General features: G+C 37.8%; 1 protein-coding gene across 3 annotated transcripts; it reads left to right on the forward strand.

Moving 5' to 3' along the window:
• The first annotated feature begins 1443 nt into the window (after positions 1-1443).
• Positions 1444-20743, forward strand: LOC121637919 (immunoglobulin-like domain-containing receptor 2). 3 transcript variants are annotated; one of them, XM_041982269.1, is made up of 10 exons: positions 1444-1604; positions 3994-4380; positions 5983-6102; positions 9847-9903; positions 12394-12540; positions 12651-12818; positions 13191-13319; positions 13665-14010; positions 14089-14824; positions 17157-20743. In XM_041982269.1, exons 1-10 carry the CDS (start codon positions 1487-1489, stop codon positions 17190-17192), a joined length of 2244 nt encoding a protein of 747 aa, XP_041838203.1. In that variant the 5' UTR covers positions 1444-1486; the 3' UTR covers positions 17193-20743. The 3 variants fall into 3 exon arrangements, with proteins under 3 accessions (XP_041838203.1, XP_041838221.1, XP_041838213.1); XM_041982287.1 differs by lacking the exon at positions 13191-13319; XM_041982279.1 differs by lacking the exon at positions 9847-9903.
• The last annotated feature ends 1545 nt before the right edge of the window (positions 20744-22288 follow it).

Genomic DNA, 22288 nt, shown 5'->3' on the forward strand with positions numbered 1-22288 from the left:
ATGTCAAATGAGCTGGACCAGTCATTTAAAAGCTGGCTTTTACAACACAAAATCAAAATCAGCAAAATTAGTACAATAGGGCATTTCATTATTGATCATTTTTGTCTCTCTTTTTTATTTTTCATTGGTGCAGCAAGAAAGCTCTAGGAAAAAATGATAGCTTTGTACTTATAAATCATGTACTATTGTATGCTTCTAATACTTGATTATTACCAGCTCATGTCTCAGGTAGGTGCTAGATGTACCAAGTATTTGTTTTGAACCTTGATAAATTGTGTTGACCCTGTGTCCTGCTCATAATGTATGTATACACACACACACACACACACACACACACACAAAGTAGTTCTGTGCCATAAGGCATGTTTATCCCACCCAGCACAAGTCTGTTGAAAAGGTGGCTTTGCACAAAATCTATTCAACATTACGATTTGGTTTAAAAGTGTAAGGTGAACTTTTTCATGACATAGAAAAGACATTTAAGGAAGGACGTCCACAGACCTCTAAATTAGCTTGAAAAGGAAAGATGTAAAGACGTTTATAAAAAATAAAAAGTCCCTCCGCTGTTTGTACCCACATATTCCAATGCAGGGTTGTGAAATCTGTCCAAACAGTTACATGCAGAGATTTGGACAATACCAAATGTTTCACTTGTCAATACTATACCATTAGTTTATGGTGCTTTTTTATCGCTATTAATATCAACATCAATATACCAACTTTTGAACAACTTTCTTTTTGTTTCACATGGTGAAATATAACTGTGAAGAAGAAAAATGAATGTTTTTTTTTAGCCCTAAACCATTTAGTGCCTTGTAAACTAACAATAGGATTTTAAAATAAATTCTTTTACAGATAGGAAGCCAGTGTAAAGATCCGAGGACTGGAGTTATATAATCCACACTCTTGGTTGTGAAGACTGAAACAACAGCATTCTGGACTAACTGCAGCTGTCTGACAGGCATTTTAGGGAGACCTGTGAGGACATCAGTCGCAGCAGATTTCCTTTGTTGCTAATCCATTATCATAAAGTCCTGTTAGTTGGCCCTTACCATTTTGTTGGCCTGTAAGTTCCACCAACAAGAAACCTTAAACCTGGTTTAATAACACAACATATATTACAAATGAATATTAACAACTTTACAAGAGCTGTGCAAATCTGGATAAGGTCTTTGCAACAATCTCAGTAGAATGCTTTATAATAAATTTCATGAAGTGATCTCCTTTAAATGTAATATTGTATCTCATGAGTAGTTTTTTTTTTTTTTTTTACCAACAGAAAAGGACAACACTAGCAAATAAATAATTAGTCCTCATGACAAATTTTTCATCTTGTCTACCCTAGGATGGCTTTTATTATTTAAGGGTTTTACCGGAAACCGCAAGCTTTATTTTCAAGAACTTGAGGCACTTGTTCCGCTTTCCGATCCCCGCTGTCCCGTTATGAGCCAGTAAACTGCACGAGCTCCTGAAACATCGGGCAGGGATGACAAGGAGGAGAAAAGAAAACAACGTTCGCCAAGAAATGCTTATTAAATTGGCCTGCGGGGATTGGAAACAGTTTTTGACCCCTATGTGGTGGATTTTTCTCGTTTATTTGGCAGGTAAGAGGGAAAAGAAAAAGACTATCTTCTCTGCAAAAAGGCAGTAACAGGTTGTTAAACTCAAGTTTGATTTGGAGTATCGTTAAAGTTATGAAAAACGACGCTAAGTATAAACTAACACTTGCGTGCTTATGACTAAATACACACGATATGTAAGGAAAAATCGTCCAATTATTTTCAGTCTATTAATCTGCGATACAAGGTTCAGTTACGTGTATCTTTTTAATTCTTATGAATGTGTGTTATTTTTCCTCTCCTGGTTGTTAGCTGAGCTGCTCTCGACCGCTAGATTGGATTTAGTCATGTGTGAATTATCCGTCTAGAAGCTTTGGGGGTTGTGGATTAGGAGGTCTAACTTCAGACAAATTTAACCGGCTCTCTGAGAAATGACAATTAACTAATTTACGGAGACAATATATTCCTCCAACGTTAAAAACACTACCTTTAAAGTGGAGGCAAACATATCCAGAAACGATTATAGATAAAAGTAAATCCTAACAGTGTTCAATCAATACTTAAAAAATTTCAAAAAGTAACATTAGAAAGCAATATGTAGTGCATGACTTAAATTCGAGTGCAAATGCGTATGTAATTTATTTTTATTCCAGAAAAGTAAAGATTGCACGTTTTTTCCATATATTCAGCTACAATGAATTAAGTATGATAATTTATTACGTGAATATGTTACACTATAATACTGAAACATCATGGACATATTGCAGCAGTTTATGAGCTTATTATACTTAACTTGTGGACATACAATGTATTAAAAGAGTAAACGTACATGTTTTTATCCAACAAATGTTTGAATGAAAGAAAAGATACTTGAGTCAAGACAAAAATGTCTAACACATTCACTATCTTTACATCCCTCCTCTTACATTCATTTACTCCTCTGGAGGTGGCCTCTAAAACTAATAAATCCAGGTTCCCCCCACAGCTTCATGATCCCAGGCAGACCAGCCTTTTTTTTTATCTTTAGTTACTTTACTGAATGCACAAGCCACTAAGATGAGAAAATGTAGGTTCTGGCTGTTTTATCAGATTTATCAGGTTATTTTTCATTTCAAGAAGGATGTGTTCATTCTGTTCAGTTGTAATGACATGGGTTATCTATTGTTCTGTTTGCTAAAACATGTAAGATTGCCTTACAGAGAGACCTACATAAGAAAGTTTCAGGTTCATAGTTTTGTTTTTCTGCATTTTGTTTGCAGCTAATATATAAATGCACAACTAATCCTACACACTTAACACTTAATTTCAACATAATAAATTATCTAAATTAATATGTTAATCTTTCAATCTATAATGTGAATGTAAACATTCCTAGAATCACAGAATCACATCCAATTGCTAGTATTGTCCGGCCCAAAGACCAGATTTTGAAAATTACAAAGATTCAAAATCAAGAAAAGTAGCAAATTGAGTTTTAGGAAACTAAAATATTTTTCTCGGTTGCTCTGGAGCTAGTTGGAAACAGTGCTCAGTCAGATTATTTTTTATTAGAGAATGTGTTTCAGTCATTGTAAAACTCTGTAAAGGACCAAGTGCAGACACTTAAAAAAAAACTTACAGCGGTGCTTGCTGTGGTATGTAAGCAATCTGAATTAAATCAATCAACTCTGTACCACCCAACAAAGAAGTTCATGCAGTTAATTATTGGTAGCTAAAAGACAACAAAAGTGGACTGGTCTTGTTTAAGTGAGGCACCCCCCCCCTGTGTTCCCATCACACCCATGCTCACTGGTCCAGTTCAGTTTCACCTCCCACTGCTTGGCCTTACAAATACACACACACACACACACATTTCACTATGCACAGATGTTTCTGGGTGTGTTCATGTATTTTTCACGTGGTTTCTTCACCCGTGTGCATTGCTTTTGAACTACCAGGTCCAAGCTCCTGGTCATCATGTGACCTAAAGCCTGGCTTCAAAAGCTCCAAAACAACATCAGGTCAACGCAACACACAGTCAGATTTCAGTGCGCACAAACAAACAGTCGTGACACAGTCTTGCTTATCTTGCCAGATGGTGCGTTGATTCATTTCATTCCAACTCAAAGGAAAACAGAAACGTTTAAGTGTTCATGCTAAAAATCTTTCTTTTCCCCTTCTGGCAAATGTGGGTGATTTCACTTGCTATTGTTGGATTCAATATGGGGATCATGTGATTTGGGAATTATTTCCAAACAGATTTAAGAGTCAATTGTATTCTTATAAATCAAGTCAGCATCCTTTAAATCCCCTTATTCCACTTTCCAAGTTGTTACTAAACAATTTACTGAACTCTCTGATTACACATCTAATGTATTTTATTGAGACTGACCTGTTTTTAACCCTTTCTTCCTTCACACTTGACTGATCCTTTTTTTATTGTCATCTCTCACAGGTGTCTTTCCTCCGTCTTGCTCAGGCGTTAATGTGATTGTAAGAGATGAGAAGAAGTATGCTGTGCTGTTCCAGTCTGTGGTTCTACCTTGTCAATACACCAGTGTGTCCACCCAGACCGCTGTGGTGCAGTGGGTCTACAAATCATACTGTCGAGACCGTACGAGGGATTCGTTTAGCTACCAAGACAGCTTGAGTGGAAGCCTGGGAGGAAGTGGGGTGACGAGTGGAAATGGAGGGGTCAGTGGGGGCTATGAGATGGGTATGACAGCGAGCTACCTCGACTGCTCTGACAACAGTCGGACTGTCCGAACTGTAGCGTCCATCTCTGGAGCCTCAGTTACGCTGTCAGAGTTCTACAAGAACAGAGACATCTCCATCATCAACAGTAAGACATTCCACCTCTGGTTGAATATTTCTGGTGCCCATCTTTAAAACGATCTAGTCCATTTCTAATTAATAGTTATGTTACTAGGCTACCACATTTCTGTTGTGCTACTGGGTTAATTTGAGCTTCCAAACTATAGATTGTAAACATGCCTTTGCCATTCCACTTTAGGATCATCCAAGGGACACTACTGTGCTTACATGCATGTGTGTGAAAGTGTGAATACAGAGAGCTAGTCTTGTTTGCTGGCCTCAGATTTATAGAGCTCTAACTCTGACTGAAGAATCTTTTTTCTCTTCACCAGCCAGGAACACACACAAAAGAAATGGTTTTCATGCTGTCCTCACATTCAGTTTGCCCTTTTGCTCCTTCCCTCTGATGTACTTAAATGTCCCACTTTTAATTTTTCCTCTCAACATCCCACCATTCAAACACTTACTTCTCTCAGTATAAGGCTTTCTTTGAGTTTGGATTTTTTTTTGTCTCTCTCCACCTCTTGTCTTGAAACAGGTCAGTGTAGTGATGTTGTAAGTGGGCAAAAAAAAGTAAAAGCTTTGTTGCCTTTGGAGACGCCCAGTCATCCATACCCATGTAATCCTATTCAGGGCCACAGCGAGATTGGAGTCTGTCCCAGCATGTATTGGGCAGGGGGTGCTCTGTTAATCACATGGCTAACAGCACTCGGTCCAATATAGTTCATACACAACTCAGGATAACTATACTATAAAAAAGAAACGGTTATCTGAGAACACCAAAAGTAAATGTAGCTCAACAAAATAGCTTTTACAAAAGAGTATCAGACTGGTCACAGGAAAGGGAAAGGGAAAGGAAGGGAATTATACAACCCCTTTCCTGTCTGCTTTATTTACAAGTGTGCATTTAGCAGCCCCTGTATTGTCTTGTGTGCTCGACATTCAAGCCCAGTTATATTTGGAGTGTAAGTTTATGCATTATCCCAGGAATTCCCAAGACAGCCAAAAGAATGCTAATACTGTTTGCTACATGTGTGATGGGTGTTTGTAAAATTTTTCATTCTTCTAGCTTGTCAGGTGTGTTGACTTTAATATGGAGTTGTTCAAGTAACAAGAAACACATGGAAAAATTTGATTAGGTAGTCATAGTTAAGTAACTACAAGAATCTTCATTATTTTATTTACATGTTTGAGGCCTGGGATTTTATTGAAATACACATAACCCAGACCTCAGCCCACCCAAGGACTTTTGGAGAAATTGTAACATATTCTGAGCCAGGTGTTATTTCTCAACATTTGCCGTTACTTCATAAAAAGGACGACTTGGTGGCAAAGTTGTAGCTTATCTTTGCAGCCAAGTTCCAAAATCTTGTGGGGAGTATACCCAGAATAATGCACTTGGTGATCAATCCTAGTGTTTTTAGAATAAGATGATTGCAAAGTAATAATAATGCTGAAAGTAATAATTGGGTTTACAAATACTTTGTATCAGAGTCTTAATAATGAACACAGTATGCGTAGATAGAAACATGAATGAGTTTTAAGGGTAATAATTCCAAGCATGTACTATTTACTTGTTTTGGGAGATGCCTGCTGAAAGATGTTTATTCTAAACTTTTTTGTCATGTAGAGGCAGACCTGCGAATAGGTGAGGTCCAATGGGGAGACAGTGGAGTTTACGTCTGCAAAGTGGTTATATCAGATGATCTAGAGGGACAGAATGAAGCCTCAGTGGAGCTGCTGGTTCTTGGTAAGCTGCTACTATCTTTCTTAATATTCCCATTGTACCGTATTTTATTTTTTGCATTTAAAAAAAGAGTTCTTAGACACCTCTCACATAGAGGAAAATTGCTGTTTTATGTCTTGTTGGATGTATGCAGAGAAATATTTTGACTTCTAACCATAATCTAAATAAGACAATATTTGATTTTGTTGTTTACATGAGTTAAAAATAATATATTTAGTTTGCATGAGCTGTTTATATACTTAACATTAAAGTCTGATAAATTATCTATGCACACATTATGTCGTTGAATGCAATTGCGTAGTTTGTGCCCTTCCAAGGTCTTAATAACATCATGGTACCTTAAAACTCAAGGCTATAGCCTATTGGGGTTTCTCTGCTGCCTGAAAGCATGTCTTTGTTTGACTGCATCATGTCTGTTCTGCACTGAACTGTGCCAGAGTTGATGCTGTCAGATTTGGGGATTGAAAAAAGCAACCTGATCTATGAAAGCAGGACCAAAACAAGCATCAGTGTTGCAAAATAAAGCGAGTCAACAAAGCGGCTCATTAGTGACAACCCTGGAACCGAGAGTGTGTAAAGCAGCACTGTGTGTGAAAAAATGCAGTGAAAACATTTTGACTGTGCACTTAAGGTGTAGACATGTCTTGACAATGAATAATATCAGCATAACCCACATAGCTTCATTTACTGCTTACCCTGAATATTATTTAAATTATGGCAGACAGAAAATGCTGTTTAAAGGCAGTATCTTATTCACAGTTAGGTCTTAATCTGGTTGATAGCTAAACACTGCTGTACATTGACATCCGTTAAAGTTCTGATGATTTATTGTTGTTAAAATGACTAATTTCACATGAGTAACTGGTTGTAAAGCATGTCACTGCGTCACTGGTTCGCACAGTTTAGAGTTGCAAATTTAAAATACAGTTGCACTTTCATAGATTTCTATCTCTTTACCTGTTTTGTTACTGAGTAAAGAGCAGAGGGCGAGTCTGACCTATCCTTTATTTCTAATTAATAACAGACACAAAGACATACCCTATATACTCTAAATTCAACACAATACAAGACACTGTTGTACAACACAGCCTTTATAAACAGACATATTTATTACCAACACGACAATACAAATTCATTAATTATCTGGTTAACTACAAGCAGGGGCACCTCCCACAGACTAGCATGAACAGCAGCTGCATTCACTCAGTCTAAATTTCACTGGGTTCTGAAATGTTTCTGCAGAACAATCTTTGACATCGATAGTAATATGCAACTTATGCTGATGTGTGTTTCATTTTCCCATGTGTTGTCATTTATCTGCAAAGAGTCGTGTAATCATGACAGTCTTCTTGTGTGTTCAGTTACAAATGTTACCATGGAAACTGATGAGAGCCTGTGTGGCTCCTTGTTGCTTTAAACCTTTCAGAGGCTAAAGTTTTGTTTGGCTGGCACTCGAGAGACTTATATGTGTGCTCAAAGAGACAAACTCACTAGTACAATAGTTTTTACAGTTTGTTGTAGATTGAGTGAATTCCATTGGGGAAGGTTACAGCCTCAGTATGATAATATGTAATACATCCAATAATCCAATGCAGCAAACAAATAAAGATGAGATGATTCCGCTGCATGACTCTGTGTGTACAGTATTTACTTTGACATGACAGCCTCTAAATTCACTGTGGTGCCAAAAGGCCACATTTCTTACTCTTCTTGTAGCTAATATGCCACGTGAGCCACTTTTTGTGTTTCCATAACAACAGTTGGGGCCAGGCTCAGGGGGCTTTTGTCTTTTTTAGCAAATGGCCTCAGAGAAAAGAAGACATGGAAGATTTAATGATGTGGAGGAGGCACGGCAGAGCACAGTGACACAATAGATGGAGGGTGATGCCATGTGAGACACTCCACAGAGGTGGACCTTTTGAAAGCTCAGTTTCTGATAAAAAAGAAGAGAGAACTTTGTCTTCCTGCAGTCTGCCTGCAAAGTGTTGCTCAGTATTTTAATTAAGACCTTTTTATATTTTATTAAATCAAAATGTTTTTAGACTTTATACTAATAAACTGATCTCTTATTCCTGTAGTCATGGTTGTATTTAAAAACTCCTCTAAGTTAATTACTGGTTTCAAAACAAGGCCTTCTAAAGCCACTAAACAGACACTTTATTTGTGGGGGTAAATGTCACCTGAACAGAAAGTTTAGTGCTTTTTGAAAGTTTGTCTTTGTGTTTTTAAGCAAACTTCTTCATCTAGAGCAGACTTTCCCTGCAAATTATCTTTATAAAAGAAGAAAATATGTGGCAGTTTACAGACATCACCTACTCTGATCACCGCATGGGGTAAAACAAATTATCTCAGCATATTTGAAAGTAAATCTCAGTGAATTACCAACCTGCGGGCAAATTCAAGGGTCTGTGGAAATTGCAGATGTGAGCTGTATTCAGTTGAGAGGCACAAGACAAAGAAGCAGATACACACAACCAGAGTCATCTGAAATATAAAAAAGGAAGAAATACAAAATAAGTTTATAGTTTTTAAAATTCATTTGGCGATTGAACTCCTTCTAATTTTTTGTTGTTGTTGTTTTCAAATCCAGCAAAACACAAATGTAGCCTTCCCAAAGACACTAAGTAAGGTATGTTCACTGTCAGCTAGAGTCAGGCCACGATAGTCCAGCTTGCAGTCTGTTTCTACTTCCCTCCAGTTTTTCATGCCCAGCACTCCTTTCCTTCTTTCTGCAATAACCACACAATCGAGAATAAATAGTGTCTGTTTAGACTTTTTTTCACACCTTACAAGCTTCACTTTGCTCAAATGGACCTATGCACATGTCTGCAATCATCCTGAAGCACATTTTGTACCATTGTGAACCTTGTGACACCTTCCCCTTATCTGCCATGTTTATGTCTCTCTCAGACACAATGACCTTAACGTTGCAAATTTTTGGAAATAGAAAATCATAACATAAGCACAAGAAACATTAAGTTACATGTTTTTGTCTACCAAAATGACAGTATGTAAGATTTTTCTTCATTTTATATATATATATATATATATATATATATATATATATATATATACAAACATTGTCTTTGACAGTCTACAGTAACATGAACAGAATGAAGCAACAGTAACATGAAAAGTGTTGATTGTACAGGTATAATTTAACAAATCAAGGAATCCTGTTTGTCTGTGTTAGGTCGTTGCTAATGAAAGATCCAGCCAAGGAATCCCCCCAAAGTTAGCTGTTCGTGAAACATTTCATTTTCAACCTGACAATTCAGTTTTGTTGTTATTAAACCATCTATTCAAGATTTAGATGTATAGAAGACAAAGTCATGTTTCTCTGCAATCTGTCTGGGAGCTCTGGACCTGAGAAAAATGCTCAGCTATGATATTTGCAGTCCTGCATGTCACATTACTCACAGCTCCTGCCTGTTTATCTTCATGAGAATGATTATGTTTCAGTCTGTCCTCTTGCCAGTTAACCTTTACAGCCTATAATCAGCTGATCTGATAGGAAGATTTTCTGAATCTAGACCAAAATGTCTCCTTATGCATGCTTCTGTTGACCTGTCTCCGTCTTTCCTTGTACTTACTCTGTATTTTGCTGCATTTTTGTCTTAATTATCTTTGAATGCATGTTGCTGCACTGATAACCTTATCGCTGAATCAATCATCACAATTTATATCAACTCCATTCTTTCCTCTCTCTTCTCCTCTACTCTGGTCACCTTTGATCTGTCTCTCCAGGTTTCTCAGGTGTTCCTGAAGATCTCCTGCCAGACTTTGATTTGAAGATTATGCCAGGTAGGGGCATAATGTACTCTTCCCACTCACCTGCTTTCTTTTATTCATACTAACCCTGCTTCCTATTCAGACTTTGCCTATAGCGAAAAATTTGGATGGCTGTGAGAAGTAAAATTTCACTTTAAATGCTTCAAATGTTTGCACTGAGCATAAGAAACTTAAAAGAGAATACATAATCCTGGATTAACATCTGGATCTGGGTCAACCTCACAAGCTAGTTCCTTGTACACCATGTGGCGCATTTAGGTAGAATTATCATGCAAATGCATCCAAAACTTTTAGAGTAATCCTGCTAATCAATAGACAAACAATGTGTACCAATCACAGAACATCTTTGGTAGATGTAAAATGATTTAAGAAGACTTTTCAAAGCACATTTAGTGATTTGTAAGTTATATTATGTAATCTATTCCCCTCTCATGTAAATAAATAATGCAAAAGATGTTTATGAATCAGCTCAAAGGAGATTTTGACAGAGCTGTTTTCAGAGCCATTTTTAAGCTGACAGACTGATCCACACCCATCAAATAATGAGCTGGCCACTGCTCCCACTAAGATGAGCTGTGTTGGAAAACAGCTATTACGGTCATTACAGTTATTTATGGTTGCGGTCTGCCTGTCATCCCACACCATTTGGACACAACCTCGTAAAATGGCAGCAATTAAGAGGGAGGGGACTGTTTATGCCACATCAAATTCCTTTAATGCCTTTCCTTAACAATCCCAGAGTTTTGAATAAGTGATGAATGCATGAGATTATGATTTGATTGTGTGGGAGTAACTCAGCATGAATTGTTACTAGAAGCTTATTTCAGCTGTGTTACCTCAGTAAGTGTAATCCGCACTGACTCACACACAGTGCTGTGAAATGATGACATGTTCTGTGGAAGCTAAAATCCTGTTGCATGCATAGCTGTCTATGTGTTTGCGTTTGTGTGTGGAGGAGTCATAGTGTTGGCAAGTGAGATCACATTACAAGCTGTTTTGTTGTAATAGCCAAATCTTCTGTATCTTACAGAGCAGTGTAAACTGCCCTTTTCCTTCCTGTAGCAAAAAGCAGGTTTCCTGAGAGTGTGTAATTGTGTGTGTTTGTGTTTTTAGTATCTGTCGGCCTGTCTGTGTGTCTCAGAGAGAATGTTGTCCTTGGTTATACATTGTTGAAGATTTCCTTATCTGCTCTCTCCTTCCCTTCCCTTTGCTTTGTCCCCATAGACAGATGCATGTACTCTATCAGTTGTACTGATTGCATCCTTCAACACTGCAGTGCTCCAGCAATATGTGTTAAAAGAGCTCGCTCTTTCTTGTAACTCATTTTCTATTTGTCGTTTGTTTTGATTAATCACATTCCCAGAGATAAATGTTACTTTATGAAAAGATAAACAATCAGAGACTATTTCAAAGAAATATAAGTCACAATTTTTTTTTTACCAGTTGAGCCTTCTGATCCTGTCTGGTGTCTCATTGCTTTATGGTTTATGATTTCTTATTTTATTTTGTCCCAATCTGACATCCTGTTTCTACAGGAAATACATCCAACAACAAGAAATACATATAATCATGCCTCCAAGCAGCTTACATGCATACAAGAACAATATATGCTTAAAAAGTTAGTTAGCTGGGATAAAAATCTTTTTTTTATCATCTTTGTTATCCATTTTGTTACTAAATAGGTCACATTATCATTTATCTGAAATGTATCACTTGTTACAGACTTTATGTACAACTAGATTTGTGGTTGTTATGTTAAAAAGTGACACTTGAGTAATTTGATATAAAAGCTATGAAGTGATTATCAAGTTTAATAACAGTTATCCAGCTATTGTTTTATCTTAGTTGATATCCATCCATCCATCCATCCATCCATCCATCCATCTTCTATACCCGCTTATTCCACTTCATTGCTGCTGTGGCTTTCTCAGATTAAAGTTGAAATAACATATAGTACTGTACTGTACGTGCATGCAAAGTCAGTGTTAATGTACTTTTGAAGGAAAGGAGGAGGATAGAGGTGATACATTATTTTACACACCCAAGGCACATGTGCTGATCAAATCCTCCATTTGATACACCTCAAAAGTGAGAAGTAAGACCCTGAATTCAGTTCTTACTCCAGTTGATTTCAGCTTTATCTCCTCCATGCATTTGATGTACACAGTAGCTGTAAAACATGGCTGCCTCTAAGTTTGTTTTGTTAACACAAGGACAAACACAAAATAAAACAACTTTTTATGGTGTTTTATATATTTTTTCCTACTTGGTGATCTGAAATCCAGCTTAATTGTTGCCATAATGTAGTGATTTTAATACTTACAGTTTTTTTTTATTTTGTATTGTGAGTTTAATGGTGATGCTAGCATCAACTGCTAAATATGTGAAACACTCTTGAAAGCCTTTTACAAGTGCAGCATAACAGTGATTTACTCCCATTTTCTTAAAAATGTCTGGATCAGTATTTATGTCATGGGTGGAATTTTGTGTGTGTACTTGCAGAATGGGTGTTTGTGGTGGCAGTGGTGCTCGGCAGTGTATTATTCCTGCTGCTGGTTGGAGTTTGCTGGTGTCAGTGTTGTCCTCACTCCTGCTGCTGTTATGTCAGCTGCTGGTGCTGTCCCGACACATGCTGCTGCCCCAGACACTGTGAGTATAAAGACACCCTAAGAGAAGCAACAGTTTGGCAGAGAATACTGACTGGTTGAAAAAGGTATGTTTTTCTGTGAAGTCTGAATTAAAATGTGTTTCTTTTTTAGTGTATGAGGCAGGTAAAGGTATAAAGACAGGCACGTCCAGTCCCCAAACACCTACCTACCCTCCTTACTTTGTCTCTGGTGTCCCTACCATGGTCCCCATTGCACCACCATCTCTGGTGGACAAGGTGTCTTCTGTTCCACCCTCAGATGGGACCCTGATTGCAGCAGGTGAGGTTTTGATGTTTGCCTTTTTTCTTGAAATAAAAGTTTTCAAAACAATCTGACACTGGAGAAAGACTTCCAACGTTAAAGAAAACATTTGTAAACCTGATTTAGAAATAAACTAACTAAAAAAAATCTGCTTTAAAAGGTTTCATAAGCTATTTTCTTGCAGTTCCTATTGATTTGATGTATGTATTTTTATCAAGATCACATTTACTATTTGATAGAATTTAATAGTCCACAGTTAGCCTTTAATATGTTATTGTCATATACTGGGATTTAGTATTATGAGATAGAAAACACAAAAAATTAAAAGGTTCTCAGATCAATAAATACAAGTTGTCCATGCTGCTGAGTCAAATTTGTACATATCTCTAGTGCCCATGCATGCTGTAGGGGTTCCCTACCGTGTGCCATCACCACAGGATCAGGATTCTCTCAGAGTGCTTCAGTATGTAGAGAAACAACTGGCTCACTTCAACCCTGCCAGGTCCATCAGCCACCAGTGTAAGCTTCATAAACCCCTCTCTGTCTGCAGCTTTGCTACGAAGCATGCTGATGCTGCTGGTTTGATAGTTTCATATAAGATTTTTATTCTCTTGAGCTTTTCTCATCATGGCCTTCTGCACTCTAGCTTTCTTTCTACTGGATCTCCTTTTGTCAGATGTGGAGTAGTAGCAGGTGTGCATGCCAACGTACATGAAAGAATATGTTTTAACAACAACTTTCATTCCCACTCTCTCTTTCAGACCTAGACTGTTTTTACCTGCCACATCTTGCTTTGGAAGAAATGTTCTCTTTCCTTAATTATTATTCTCATCTTTATTGATCGTTTTATTTTGACCTGTTCAGCCTGCAGCCTCTCCGAGCTGAGCTCCCTCCATGAAGGAGAAACCACCTTCCGCCAAACTTACCGAAATGTTCAGAAGAAAGCTCTGCCAGCTATCCCTGATCAAGACTTTCATCCTGAACCGCAGCGGTATCGTGACAACCGCAGTCCAGAACCACAACGGCGCCATAATAATCCACCATCACCTCATCGATATCGTCATGACCCTGACTCAGATCCCCCCGACTGCCAAGACGAACCCCTGCTTTCACGACGATACAGCGATGACCCTCCATCTTCTTCACAGTCACACAGATTCACCCGGAACCAAAGGCAACAGAACCATAGTGAGGAGGATAAACACAGCAGGTACAGACATTTGTGAATGCATAAATAGATTCATTCCCTTAAATTTAGGATACACTAAGTTTATGCTTTCTTTTACAGGTGGAACCCTCGTTCAGAGCATCTGCAGAGAAAGACTTATCGTAATGCCGAGCGAACAGGCTCACTGGATGAACTGGAGGAGTTCGCTGCTGCTTATAGGCAACGAGGAGGCAGAAGAGAGGAGAGGAGAGAAGAAGAAAGGGGAGACTATGAAATGGAGCTTCGGGAGTTCAGTCGATACCCCTCCTACCGTAATGGTCCTCCACAACATTATCACAACAGTGAAAATGAGCTCAGTGACCGTAGCGACCATGAAGATCGTCCCACACCGAACAGGAAAAATAGAAATAACATCAGTCCACTGTCTTCTCCCAAAAAGCGTAGGGGCACATGGGAAAGGGAGATCATGATCCCACCTCCTCCCACAGCAAGTCCACCATCGACCTCCTCTCAAGAAAAGGACTATGACGCCACGTTTCTGAACAGCCTGCTGGAGCGTAAAGCAAAGTTGCGAGGAGTCAGCCAGGGGAAAAGTGGGGCCTGGTGTGAGGGAGATTCAGATACACCCTCAAAGGGCAACTCAAAAAAGAGCAGCGTGGAGTCTAATCAGCATTGCAGCCACTCACCTAGTAACAGGCCAGAGGTAGATTCACGGCCTCATTCCTCAGAGACAGAAAGAAACAGGACTGACAGGCCATCTCCACGGCCACTGCAGGCAAACAGCCATTCCTCTCAACCACCTGCCCATTTCCAAGCCGGTCGCAGAGAGGAACCCCGAGACAAGTCCCGGAAAGTGGTGAGTAACATTTAAGCCAGTAAATTACTGACATTGTGAATTAGCAAATCTTAAGCTTATTAAAGTTGGGTTGAGTGTACTCAGAAACATTTTGATTGCATAATTATTGGTAATGTATTTGAGAAAAAAAAAGTTTTGATACAATTGGGATATGAAAAATGAATGACTTCATTAATCTGTTCAAACTGTGTCACTTAATATCAGATATACCCACAGTAGTCAGAAAGTAATTTCAGTGTACACATGTGACATTTTTGTAAGACTTAGGAAGTGACATTTGATTTTTCAATGTCGCCAGGTGTAAATTTTACACTGCCATCACCTATCACATTAGCTTAACAAGGTCACTGTATGAAACTGCTGTTGCAGTGGACGGTAGAAATTCAAAATGTCACTTTTCTATATGTTTAAGCTAATGAAACAGCTGCAAAGATTGTGATGCATGAACAGTAATGAGCGTAATTGCTGTCATTTCTAGGAAAACATACCCAGACCTCAAAGTCTCCCTTGTCACTTATGTATCATCCTGTATTTGTGGAGAGACAGCTGCTGAAGGCCAGCCCAGAACTTGATAGTGAACATTCAATAGTGCACATTTTTTCCTGGTGATTTGGGTCAAGCACTGTGAAAAAACTCAGACATTGCAGCAAGTGATTAGAGGGTGATCCATGAAGTTTGAATGTTTGGATAATGCTGCCATTAATTTAATATCATCAACTACTCTATGAAGCAGGTTAAGCCAAATTACACCCAGTGCATATTTATCACTTCATTCCAGTACACACAGTTCAGTTTTGTTTAAAGTGATGTGGTAACTGTTACTAGGTCTAACCCTGTTTTTAATGGCAATGCACCACAGTACTCATTAACATGGCAATGATAACTTCATATATGGTTGGGTTAAAAAAAGATCCTTGTGTCAAAGGAGTTTAAATAATATGAATAATAATATCTTTTTATTTCCATTTGAGGAAGATTGGATATAACTGCAACCAGAGATAAAAAAAAATATAACAGTAGTGACTGACATTTGCAAAGTTCACCCCTTTGTTGGGTCCTATGGGGGAAAAATTAATGGTTATGATTGGTTGACCTGGGTATAGCCCGATGGACTATTTTAATGGGACAGAGGCCATAATCATCTAGCTCTTGAGCTGAGGTGCATCCAGGTGTCCATAAAGGAACTCATGAGCAAAACTGAACTGTGCAGTACAGTAAGTAAAAAAATAGCAGGATAACTGTGGTGGTGTTTCCATGTATATGAAACTTTTTTTAAAAGGTTTTTTTTTATTGTTAAACTGAAAACCATCTCTTTCAGATGTAATGGATTCTGCTGGTGTACAACAATCTTTAAATCATGCCACAGATTCTTAGTTGGATTGGGCATTGCCATTGCAACACATTTATACATTTCCTTTTAAACCATTTAAGTTTTGCTTTAGTAGTACACTCAGGGTCCTTTCCCTGCTGGAAGGTAAACCTCTGTCCCAGTCTCACATATCTTGTTTTTTCCTCATGAATTTTGCTATTTAGCACCATATATCAATTCTGACCAGCTTCCGAGTTCCTGATGATGAAAAACATCCACACAATATGATGCTGCCACCACCACTCTTTACTGTGATGGTGTTTTTGGTGTGATGAAGAGTATTGGAGTTGCACCAGACACTTTTTTGGAGGTGATCTAGGATGTTCATAGTGTCGCTTGCTTGGTCGTGTAGTTTAATACCAGTGTGTTACAGATTAGACATTACATAATTAACTATATGACTTCTGACATGAATTGGTAGCACTAGATCTTATTTAGGAACTTCATAGCTAAGGTGGTGAATACATATTTGTGCATCTTTTTTATATAATTTTTCTATATATTATGAAAATGAAGTTTCTTCTTCACCGTGTGGCATTTTCTGCTGGTAAGAGTAAAAAAAAAGAAGGGGTTGTTTTTTATAGGCCCATAGTAAGTGTTGTTGTTGTACTTTTGACAGGTCAGGTTCAGATGCTACCAGAATGAAAACTAGGTAGAATACTTTGTTTTGTATCCAACTACTCCATATAACAAGCATAACTGGTTGTTTACTCACTGAAAAACTTGGGTCAAACTGGTATTCAGCACTAAAAATATCAATTTAATGACTTGGAGCAGGGCCTTCAAACAAATCCAAACTAATGGGGGAAAAAATTGAAAAGCAGTTTGCCCCAGGTTCCAGTTCACCATATTAACCCTTCTGGCTAATGTTTCTTTACCGTCATATCTGCTGTGTTAATAGTGTTGATACTTCTGTTTCAACTTGTCATTTCTCTGCTCAGTTTAACTTTTTTTTCTCACCAGAACACTCTTCTCAGCCGAGATTCCCTCATCGTCTGATGGATTTAAAGCCACAGAGACTTAAAGCTTAGAGCGGAGCAAGAGCAGTCTGACACCCTGCAGGAACTGCATGTCAGCTGGGAAAAAAAAACTATAACAAACTATATGCCAAAAGGCAGCCACCACTGAGAAACATAAGGAGAGCTGAATCAACACCGATAAGTGGAGAGAAGAAGGCTTTCTGTGACATCACTGAGTGATGAAGTCACTGGCTGTGTCACGATATCTCTGCTGGACTAACACTTAACTAATGTGAGCTGGACGTATGAGCTGGACCGTCCCTCTTAGCAGGATGCAGCTCATCTCCCCCTTGTTCCTTTATAAAGGCTCTGGAGCAGAGTCTTGCTTTACACTTCAAGTACAATAAGTCCATTCATTTCCATTTGATGAGACATGTGAATTAAAAAGCACACTTGCAGAATAGACGATAAATGACAACACCATTATTGTAAAGCACACACTGTATCTGCAGTTAAAAACAATGAGCTCACTGTTTCATTAAAGTATGTTCAAGGAATACTGTGTTTAAGTGTGAGGAATTTTGCAAGACCTTCTATGTTCCCTAAAGTTTCCAGTAGTAACAAACATTAGCAAATGTTTTATTACTTTGTGCCACTAATTCAACCACTAATTCACACCCATAAGGCCCATTTATGCTCTCCTACGTGCGCAAGTAGGGACGTCCATTTCAAACCTGTCATACGTCGCCGTTCACATGCATCTTTTGCGTTGCCATGGTTGCTGAGTCAATTCTTCTACTAGTGGGCAGTGCTAAGGTCAGAGTTCACTCCTGTGAGGCTGAACAGAATGAAAGGTACTAAAGGATAAACCTAAACAGTAGTGATGTGAAAGCTGAAATTAAAGATCAGAAGTGTTTTAGCGGATTTCAGTTCGTTGTCTTTAGGTCCAGTTGCACAACTCTTATTGGTAATGTTTTGTGCCAGCTTTAATCTAAGAAAGCTCAGGTAAACATATTGTACTCAGCATTCCCAGCAACAAATAGCAACTGGGTCCAGTTATTCAGTCAGCTAAAATGAATGTGTTGATGTTGCTCCAGATTGGATGGATAACTATGCATAATGTTGTTCTGTGTGATTTAATCACACATGCAAGTGAGGGATGTGATAAAAGATTTTTGCCATCTAGCAGGAAATCTTCGCCAGACACAAAGTCAGGCATTCTGTTAGATTTTTAATGGTACAGCCATGTTTCCTACTAAAGCTAGGACATTTATGAAATGTAAATTAATAACAGAATGCAAAGTTTCACAGAGTGTCTTCCCAGAAAACTGCTTATTCTTCCCTAAAAAATATGCTTATTTTGAATTTGATGCTATCAAAATGTTTTAAAGAGTTTGGTCAGAGACACTGTTTACCACTACGCTGCATTAACTCCTGTTTGTGCCATGATTCATGGGTTTTGGTTTGGTAGTCTTGTCATGTTATGTTTTTCCTTGTCTGATTTTGCAGGATTTCCCCTTGTGTATTAATTTTGCTTTCTGCTTCCTGTCATTAGTGCACCTGGTTTGATTTGCTTATTCACTTCACCTGTTACTCGTTAGTCCATCTGTGTATATATACCCCTTGGTTTCCTTTTCCCTGTGCCAGTTCATTGTAATCTTCATGTCTCCACGTTTAGTTTGGTCTGTTTAGTTGTGTGTTATTAAAACGTTAACTTTTGCACTAGTCTGCCTCCTGCCTCTTCGTCAGCCTGTATTTGGGTCCTCATCCACACCTCAACCTTGGCAGTTTGCTTCTAGGGAGCGAGGACATGATAGATTTGAAGGCATAATGTTGTCTGTACTGAGCAGAGCAATGTTTTACCATGTGAACAATGTTTTTTAGCATCATGTTTCAATAAGCAAACCCTTCCCTGAAAATTTGTTCTCTGGATGACAGTATAAATTGCTCCAAAGTCTGTTCCGCAGTCAGCATTCAGTGCGCCAGCACTTCTGATAGCATCACCAGTGTGTAAGATGTTGGGAACGATGCTGTCACTGTCAGGAGCCCTGGCAATCCAGATGGTCTTAGAGGGTTAATAGAGCATTCAGTTATGTACAGCTTACGTATGCAATATGGACTAATACACTGTCATACTATCAGAGATGCTGCATGGCACACAGTCCTTCTCTTTAGCCAAGAAGATGCAGCATCTCTGATTTCATCATGAAATTTAAAAGTTTGATGAGCCAGATCACAGGATAGTTTTCCACTTTACATCAATCCATATTAAACAAGCCAGAGCCCATGCAGTGACCTTCACTGTCAACTTATTTTTGTTTATAATGCAGTGGTGACTGAGAGCCATTAAATATCAGCTTTGTTCCTTGCATACAGAGATTTCTCTGGTTTTCTGAGTATTGTAATGATATATGCTATAGATGTTGAAATCCCTAATCTCTCCATTTTAGCATCAAATTTAAAATGGGCATTTGAGCATTTTTTTAAAGTTATGCAACATTTGATATGTGTACACTTTTTTATTTAAATAGAGCACTTGGAAATTAATGTAATGTAATTTTACAGTAAAGAATATTTATGGGTTAATTTTACAACCTTTTTAAACCAGTTTAAAACAGAATCAGTTTTTTTTTGTTTGTTTTCCCCAGGTAGCAGATTTTATGTTTGTAGGTATTATTTTGATAATCTCTCATAACAGCTGCACTGACCAAACATGTCACTAACACGAGGATGGACTAACTCTGCCAACCTGATGTTTCAGCATTTACAGAGATAAAGAGATCTTTTTTGCTTATTATTTAAGCACAGATGTTCTTATTTTGCTTATTAGAATATTCACAAAACATTTTTCCTCCACAAGGGACTAACATCTGATGAAATTATGAATTACTTCAAACATTAATGTATTCAAAAGACTTTTGTATTAAAGAGTTTGATGTAAACTCAACATATTTATGTGTAATTTGTTCTGTAATTTTTATTTTTAAAGCACGTGGATATAAGTTGTTGTGTGTGACTGCATGCATCAGACAAGGTGTCTGATTGGGTAACAAAGCCTCTGCTTGTCACTGCTGCTGGTGAGTTCAAAACTAATCCATGTGTGTTGAACAGCTACATACCCACACAGACTGGTCTGCAGCTTTTTAAATCAATCATGTTTATTTTCTAGCAGTAATCCACAGTACTCTGTTTTTTCCATCATGTTGAACAAACTCATCTTTGAACAAAAATAATAATTTTATTGTTTGGTTTTATTCATCATAATTTCTGATGTCATAATGACATCCATATTTGTGTGTGTGTCAGCTTCAGTTAAGAAGTTGAGAAATGACTTTCCTTCTCTGTAAAGGAGACAATGTGTGGTGGCGAATGACTCATGTCTTTGTTCATTGTTGTAATCACAGACAGCTTGTTTTGACTGTGCAGCTGTGTCAAAACTCACACATCAGCTCTGCTAGCTCATCCACAGCTTTCCATCCACATGAAGAATTTCTCATTATGTTTCCATCATGTTTCTAAACTTTTTGTATTTGTAATTCTGGAAAGATGCAGGGTGGAAAAAAAAGATTTTCTGTGCTTCTCAACAACTTCTCAACAAATAAACCTTTTTATGAACCTTTTGTGTATATATTATGAATGTGCACTACACAGATATGTGCTTCCTTTTTTTAAATTATTTGTAATACCTCTACCTTTATTTAAAACCTATTTTCTGTGTAGTTTGGAGATGAACAGGAAAGGGCCCATATCTATATTCACTAATACGGCACTATGTTATAGTTTCAGATAAATATGCAAGCATTAAGATTAATAACAATCCAGTGGCTATTTATTATCACAGTGATGTTCTATGCTATCTAAGGAGCTACAGTGTGCATATAGCTTTCTGTTTTCTAGAAACAAATGCATTGTGGAAGGGTAAGCAAATCTGAGACAACAGGAAGAAATCCCACACAGTTTAAACTTGAAAAAACTCATTTCTATCACATGTGCTTCTCAATATTCAGTCTACTCTGCCACCAAAAGAGGTTTTTTCTTTTTAAAAAACTTGAGTATATCAGTCTGATCCTGAATCTTCCATTTTGAAAGATCCACCTCTATAAATTATGAAATGAGGATACAATAATAGATAACTTTGAACATAAACAGAGAACCAGTGAAGCAATCCATGCATCACTGGGATGTTGTGCACAATACAATGATACCATAAAAACAATTCCATCTTCATACAGGATTTGCTTTTACACACCAGTTTTGTTTTGGTTTTTTTATGTTTTGTTCTTTTACTTGTCCTGTCCAGCATCGTAGCAAGCAGAATGATAGTCTGGCTGCTGTGTTGTGATAAATAACTTTGCTTTGCCAGGGCGAGCTTAACGGTTTGAGAAAGATCTTGAATTCAGGACCTTTGCCAGGTCACATTTGAATATTTCTTCCACAGCTACCAACACCAATGAACTAAATAATGTGAGAAGAATTTGTTTTCTGACATTCACAGGGAGGACAGGCCTCGTTGTTTTGGTTCTGTAGTTCATGTGCTCTCATTTGCTGCATGTTTCTGATGGGTGGGAACAGTTGAGTCAACTGCCACTCACAGCTTGATATGTCAGGAATGTTGCTGAGCAGCTCTCATCTTTACAGAAGCATCAGCGGGGAAATGACATCACCAAATATCATAGAGTGAATTGTTTTTAAAAGTGCTCATCTTACTGGTTGGATTTAGATAGGGTTCATACATGAAAAGCAAAAGAAAAAGCTAAAAGGATACAATATGGTCAAAAGATGAAATATGACCAAATGATGGTGCATGTTATGAATTTCAAAGACAGTGTATTTATCTGTTAAATGCAGTGGAAATTGTGTAAAAGGGCACAACGAAAAATTACCTGACAAATACAAATGTAAATACATTCAATATGTTCAGAGTACAAAACATAAATTTACGTTTGTACTTTGAACATTTATTTTCAAAGGGCAGATTGATCCATTTAAAGATAGATACTGAGTGAAAGCACAGGTTTGCTGTTGCTAGTAGGGTTGGCTCTTGGTACTGGCACTTTTTACATTTGAATTTTAATAAATAAGCCTGCTTAATACAGACATATCTGCTTAATGTGTCTGCAAATCCATAACTAATAG

The sequence above is a fragment of the Melanotaenia boesemani genome, chromosome 1 (assembly GCF_017639745.1).
Source record: "Melanotaenia boesemani isolate fMelBoe1 chromosome 1, fMelBoe1.pri, whole genome shotgun sequence".
In the NCBI taxonomy this organism is placed as follows: Eukaryota; Metazoa; Chordata; class Actinopteri; order Atheriniformes; family Melanotaeniidae; genus Melanotaenia; species Melanotaenia boesemani.

What these genes read in the sequence shown, in the direction of transcription:
- LOC121637919 (XM_041982269.1), top strand. Translation starts at nt 1,487, where the DNA reads ATGACAAGGAGGAGAAAAGAAAACAACGTTCGCCAAGAAATGCTTATT. An exon ending in AGTGGAGCTGCTGGTTCTTG is followed by an intron (nt 6,103 to 9,846) that starts GTAAGCTGCTAC and finishes CTGTCTCTCCAG; the next exon opens with GTTTCTCAGGTGTTCCTGAA. An exon ending in ATGCTGCTGCCCCAGACACT is followed by an intron (nt 12,541 to 12,650) that starts GTGAGTATAAAG and finishes TTTCTTTTTTAG; the next exon opens with TGTATGAGGCAGGTAAAGGT.